At 44.9% G+C, this 6832-nt stretch overlaps 1 protein-coding gene across 1 annotated transcript in view; it reads left to right on the forward strand.

The window, feature by feature from the left end:
• Positions 1–5500, forward strand: part of LOC107095085 (exonuclease 1-like) — a gene marked incomplete at its 5' end in the record, with an annotated part of 15394 nt that extends 9894 nt beyond the window's left edge. The window contains 8 exons of the mRNA XM_015391059.1: positions 254–462; positions 543–645; positions 731–893; positions 1023–1215; positions 2627–3092; positions 3192–3272; positions 4034–4212; positions 5317–5500. Coding sequence (XP_015246545.1) covers positions 254–462; positions 543–645; positions 731–893; positions 1023–1215; positions 2627–3092; positions 3192–3272; positions 4034–4212; positions 5317–5401 — 1479 coding nt within the window. The remainder of the gene's footprint in view (positions 1–253; positions 463–542; positions 646–730; positions 894–1022; positions 1216–2626; positions 3093–3191; positions 3273–4033; positions 4213–5316) is intronic.
• Between the last annotated feature and the right edge of the window lie 1332 nt (positions 5501–6832).

Here is a 6832-nt window from a genome sequence, read left to right on the forward strand (position 1 = left end):
TTATCAGGGGCATAAAAAACTACTGAAGGAAAATGTCCAACTCAGACCGTTCTGCTTTTAGTGTAAATAATAGTTTCGAATTTTTAAAAAAATAAAAGCTGTATGATAGATAAATAAAACAGGAAGGTGAAAGTGTTAAAATGTTGGTGCTACATCCCTCCCCTAGGGGGCAGAACTAGACCATGAGTTCCCTTCAAATGCTCTGTTCTGTTAGTTCTGGTCTGTTTATTGGTGGAGACGACCACATGTTTGAACCTCCTCCTCCTCCCACCAGGTTATCAGGAAGATGGGTCAGTACCTGAAGATGAACCTGGTGGTTCCGGATCAGTACATTGAGGGCTTCATCCGAGCCAATAACACCTTCCTGTACCAGCTGGTGTTTGATCCTGTCAGGAGGAAGGTGGTCCCTCTGAATCCGTACCCAGAGCACGTGGACCCAGCCTCCCTCAGCTACGCCGGAACGTATCCTCTGTCTCTGATGCTCTCTTTCACCTCATGGCTTTTTAGTATCAGTGAGATTTCCCCCTTAATGACGTGTTCAGAAATGTAGGAGAAGACAAAGGCTTGGATCTGGCGCTGGGAAACCTGGACATCAACACTATGGAGAGGATAGATGACTTTAGTCCAGACAAGCCCCGCCCCCAGGTATCCTTTCTCTTGTTGATGAAGGTCGGAATGGATATCAGAAGCGATGGCATCAAGCCCCTAATGTTTGGAAATGTCTCTCCAGTCCAGCAGCTCCAGGGCTCCAGCAGGAACCAGCATCTGGAGCAGGAACTTCAGAGCAGCTGCTGCAGACGGGATGCCCTCCACCAGGGAGCAGCAGAGAGCCGCTGGTGGGGATCACCGAAGGTTTCAGCACAGAGAGCAGCTGATGAAGAGGAGGAGAGAAGGTGAGCTGGAAGAAGAACTCAGACATTTTTATTTGACTCCAGAATATTAAAGTCATAAAAAATTTTAAACCAAATAAACATTTAGATAAGAAAGTTTTTTTTTAATTAGAGGTCTTTTCTGTCTTCCAGAGTCCTGTCTCTCAGACCAGGAGGTGCTGCAGCAGTACTCCCCCTCAGGGTCCAAACGAACCAAGCCAGAAGCCGGCAGGCCGACGGTCAGCAGCAGCCAGCCTCGGCTCCGTAACTGCTTTGCCTCCGCAACGCTGCTGCAGAGGAGAAACGAGGAGGAGGAGGAGAACGGCAGCCAGCCCACCCACAGCAGGTGATGTCATCAGCAAACCACAGCCTCTGATTGGTTCTTGATCTAGCGGTTTAGTTTTCTTTAGAAAAGTCTCTTCAGTTCAAGGAGCCTAAACTAGCAGCTGCTTCCAGATTGGTTCACAGAGAAACGGCAGCTGCAGCATCAGATCGGTGTCAGCCTTCCTGACAGATTCTAGATGCTCCAATAAACTGACATTTTGCTTTAGGCTGTGAAACAGACAAGCCTAGCTGTAGGGTTTCTAGAATGGCTGTTTGAGTCCAAACAAATCAGCAGCTCAGGGACCCATGGAGGAGATTCCATCCAGGAGGGTGGGACCCTCTGTGGGGGCCGGTCCCAGATCTTCTTCTCTAGTCTATTGGTTTCCATTCTATTAGGTTATGTTTTATTCTATTGTGTTCTATTCAGTTCGGTTCTATTCTGTTCTCTTCTATTTGGTTCAGGTTTTTTCTGTTTTCTTTTATTCAGTTCTATTTTGTTGAATTCTATTTGGTCCAGGTCTATTTGGTGTTGTTCTATTCAGTTCTGTTCTATTTGATTCGGTTGTATTCGGCTCGAGTCTGTTCTATTCGGCCTGGTTCTATTCAGTTTGATTCGGTCCAATCAGTTCGGCTATATTCGGTTCTCAGACGGGCGCCAGGTGTGCTGTGACCACTGCTGTGACCGTAATTGGTTGTGATCTTAGATTCCAGCCCATAAACCTGTTGTTGAATCAAGCTTCTCATCCTTCAAACCAGCCAAGTAGAGAAAAGATGAAGAGCTCTCTCTCGGCCTGTGCTACAGTGGAGGAGACATTTCACCCACTGCCACTGTGGGAAACTCTGAGGAACCATCCTTTCTCCAGCTGGTTTGATTGTGCTGGAAGTCTGCATCTTTCCCGCTCTAGCATCTATCTCTATAAATCTAGAGCAGAGTCCCAGCTGTAGCTCGTTATATGGAGGTTAACGATTGAACCACTGCTGCACCTTCATCCTGTGCAGGAAATAAGCAGATGGAGATGATCCTAGAGGTTTTATAGATGAGGTGGGCGATTCCAGTTCCTGCAACTTTTTAGATCCATCCTTGGTCAAACACACCTGAATCAAATGGCTGAGTTCGCTCCTCAGGACACAGTTCCTCCAGAGTCCTCTAAATCATCAATTTACTTCATTAAGGTGTGTTGAACCAAAGGCAGGTCTAAAAGTTACATTAGCGGCCCTCAGGAACTGGAATCCTGCAACCTGTTTTCTGGGGACCAACTGGGAGCAGTAGTGAGGAGAGGAGGACAGCAGCAGATTGATGAGGTGGAGCAGCTCTTTCTCCTGATTGGTCTGTTTCCCACCAATGAGCCTCTCTCTCCTTCTCGCATCTCGTGTGTTTGTGTCTAGGGATGCCTCTTAGGCCTCAGCTCTACTGTTCTTCTTCTTCCTTCCAGATTCTTCAGCAGCTGGAGTCCAGGAAGCACTGAGAGGCCTGCTGCTGAACCTTTGGAGCCCACGGTGGAGGGATCTTCTGTTGGGGGTAGCGATGGTCCTGACAGCCCCCCTGCAGCGGCCCCTGGCCCTCCTGTGTCCCCTGGCCCTCCTGTGTCCCCTGGCCCCAGCCCTCCTGTGTCCCCTGCTCCAGCTGGTCGGGGCCTGAAGCTGTTCCAGTGGTCAGGCGGCTCCCATCGCTGCAAAGCAGCACAGTCTCCCTCAGGCCTAGCAGCCTTGCAGCGCTTTGAGTATCAGAGAGACGTCTCCTCCAGTCTTCAGAAGGCTCGGTCACCTCCTGGAGGCTCCGCCCCCTCAGAGATGAAATCAGAGAACAAGGACAACCCCCCAGACTCTCCTCCCTCCCAGGACAGCGCTTACTTCTCCCAGAGCCAGAGAGACGAGGTCCTCCCCTGCAGCTTCTCCCCTGTAAGTCTTCCTAAAACAGCAGCAGAATCTTAATGGAGTTTGGACCAGTTTAAATCCTCTGCTTTAGGTTCTGATGGTTCTTTTTCTGTTCTTTGCCAGGAGACCAGTTCAGAACCAGAACTAGGGAGTCCTGCTCCTGTGACTGAGGCCACTGGGAAACCAGCCCTGCTGGGCTCCAAGGTGGGTTTTCCAGATGCTCCATTGGCTCCCTTCACAGCTGGAGAACATGGCGGAAAGTCTGAGCTGTGATCACTGTTGGTTTATTCCTTCTTAACCCGATTCCTAGACGTTCTTTCTTTTCCTTAATTTTCAGAGAAAAAAAGTATTTTTATCAATCCTTCTTTGAGAATCCAGAAATTCCCCAAATTCCTCTTCAGAGTCAGAAACTGATTTATGGATATTAGCGAAGAATCAGTCAGCAAGGTTCTGATGCCGTTCATGGTTCTGTAGGCTAGCAAAACGCAGGCTAGCAAAGCATAGGCTTGTGAAACGTGGGTTGGTGAAACGTGGGCTAATATAACGTGGGATAGCATAATGTGGGTTTGTGAAATGTGGGCTAATATAACGTGGGCTAGCATAATGTGGGTTGGTGAAACGTGGGCTAATATAACGTGGGCTAGCATAATGTGGGTTGGTGAAACATGGGCTAATATAACGTGGGCTAGCATAACATGGGTTGTTGAACCATGGGCTAGCATAATGTGGGCTAGCATGACTGAGGTAGTGCTAATGGTTGGCCTTAAGGTGTGGCTAATAAAGGCGCTAATGAGGCCACTGACAGGCAGCCATAGATTGAAATCATCCCTTGCTGACGCTCTGTCCTGCTTCTCCTGACCGCTTGTTTTCAGCCACTCAGGTTCTGTCCTCCTCCTACTGTTCACTCTGTTGGACTTCTGTCTTCAACGTTTGGACCTCCTGCAGCTGCTTCCTGTTGTCTCCAGGTTTCTGGACTGTCGAGGCTGAAATCCAGCGTTCGGAACCAGGCGGCAGGTTCGCCGATGTTGGGCCCAGCCAGAGCCAGCGGTCTGAGGAAGAAGAAAAGCTCCTCCAGCAACAACGAGAACAACCCTGGAGTCCAGGCCACCATTAGCAGCCTCTGGAAGAACTTCAGCTTTAAGAAGTAAGAAAGTCCTGATGATGATGATGTTGGATCTTATTGAATATTAGTGAACATTTTCCTCCAACTCAGTGGTTTGTGTATGGACTCTGAAAAGGGTCAAAATGTTTATAAACTTAGAAATGTTAGTTGAAACAGAAAAACTATAAGTTGATATTGAATGTCAAATTTTTACTGTATAATATAAAAAACTAAAAAAGTGAATTCTAAATTCTTCCCCTCAGCATGAAAAAACCCAATTCAGTCTGGTATTTTAATTACACTTCAAATCCCTTTAAGTTTCTTTTTCTTTTTTTTTTTTTTGTTTCAAATTCATTTTTGAATTTTTTTTTCTCAGGATTATTTTTACACTTTCAAATGAGTTTTTTTCACATTCAGATTGTGACCCCAATCTGACAGGAGTGGGCGGGGAAACATGATTGAAAGCTTGCAGCAGTGCTGGAGAGATGTCTGGTCCCATGTTGCATTCATGAACTGTGGGAACTCCAACTTCTTGAGCAAGTAGTTGTAGCTCCACAGTCCCAGAGTCCATGAATGCAACATGAAAAGGGACATTTGATCACTGCTGCACTTTGGGAAATAGAAGTGTTCATTTCACTGTCTGAAAGCTATACAAAACAAAATGTCATTTTGTAGACACTATGTGTTTACAAAGCGACAATAGAAGTTGTCTAAGTCTCCAGCGCTGCTGCATGCTGTCAGTCACTTTCTAAAAAGAAATTAAAAAGGAAAAATGTAATTAAAATATTAAACTGAATTTGGATTCAATTTGTATTATTTTATGTATGTTTTTTTTAGTGTCTCACATTATGAGGTAAAAACTTCATATTAAATATGAAGGTTTAGAACTTAACAAACATTTTGACTGCTTTCTGACTCCATATTTGTCGCTCAGAGGAGCTGCTGTGGCCTGATGCTTTCTACCGTCACAGGAAGTGGTTCATGTTTATTTTAGGGCCGATATTTTCATCTGCAAAGCGTTTCTGTTTTACTCCTCGCTGTAATCTAAGCAACAGGTTGGCATTTCCTCTGTCATTAAAGAAGTAGAGTGCCTGTCGGAGCCGTTTCCTCAGAACATCCAGATCTCATCAGTGTGTTTGTTTTCAGGGAACCTGTGAAGATGAGCTCCTCTAAGAAACCAAAGCCCATGTCTCCAGTTAGAGACAACTTGCTGATTGCTCAGCCAACATGAACGCCTCGGCTCTGAGGAGCCCAGCTTTTTAACATACCGTGTATGTCGTCCATTTCTCTTCATTCCTGTCCAGTTTTTACTGTTTTAAATAAAAACACTTAAAACATCCTGTAGGCTGCAGCTTTTCTGTCTTAAATATGCCCCGCACTTTGATGATCAAAAATAAATGAAAACAACTTTTAAATAATAAAGCAACAACTACACTTCTATAAAATAAAATTTGTTTTACAGGTAGAAAACAATAGTTGTATATATCTAGATGGGTCCAAAAACCAAACTATTTGTGGTTACCATGCCAACGTCTACACCAGTAGGAGTGGCCGACTGGAGTTGTAAGGCTGAGCTCAGCTGCATGACGGAGCTTCTTCTCTGAGGAACATTTATTCATATTTAAGGAAACACCCCCCACCCCCACCTGTTCCTGGCTGGTAGGAGTCCAACCAGCAACACACTCCTCTAATTTGTTCCTATTGAGCAGAAATGGTTTAGAAATCCCACCTGAATATGTTTGTTCATTTTCCACTTCTATCATCTTCGTCTGGTTCACCAATAAGAACATGCAGTTCTTGATCCACAGGATGCATTAAAATGTTTTTAATCTAATTTTTTTGGGGAAAAAACTTTACAAAAAAAATTTTTTTTTTCCATTTATGGATTTTATTGTCAGATTTTGATAGTGAATAGAAACCCGGTTTTCCTTCCTGATGTCAGGAAGGAAGCGCCTTCACCGTTCCCCATGGAGGACATTTACAGGAGATTCAATTTGTTCTCAACTTTAATAAAAATCAACTTTCCATGTGGAAAATGTGAAGGATTCCTGGTTCAGTTTGTGAAATCAGGTCCTCATCATTCATATGTTTAGAATTTCTGTGGCTTGTTTTGGTTTTGAAGCCTTGTTGATGTCAGGTATGTCCTGCCTCATGCCGTTGGTATGTGTCCCAGCATGAAAACCAGAGATGACAGATTGAGCATCGGCTGCACTGACTTATGAACAAGGTGTGTTCTTTGCTGTTTCCCTTCATCAGCTGTGCTGTTAATCGTCCTGTTCAGGTGAGCAGGACGTCGGCCTTCCTCTAACGCCGCGGTCACAGGACGGGTTCATCTGGAGATCACGGGCGGTTTGAAGCAGAGACCGGTCCAGATAGCAGCCGAGTCATCATCTCAGTCAGAACCAGTCACTACAGCAGGGCTTCAGTCCCATATCAGCTCAGTTGCTGCTGTTACTTTAATTAGGCCTTTTTCTGCTTCAGTGCTCCTTCACAGCATCAGCTGCTCTGCAGATATGTGTTTAATTTCAGCAGGTTAATGAGGAGGATTTTAACCCCTAAGATAAAAAAAAAACATGTAAAAAATAAGATCATCCTTTTTTTTTTCCTCATAAAAAATCATAAATCATTTATTAGCCAATTACATAAACTGCTGAAATTTAAA

Source organism: Cyprinodon variegatus, unplaced genomic scaffold (genome assembly GCF_000732505.1).
Source record: "Cyprinodon variegatus isolate N-32 unplaced genomic scaffold, C_variegatus-1.0 Scaffold523, whole genome shotgun sequence".
Classification (NCBI taxonomy): Eukaryota; Metazoa; Chordata; class Actinopteri; order Cyprinodontiformes; family Cyprinodontidae; genus Cyprinodon; species Cyprinodon variegatus.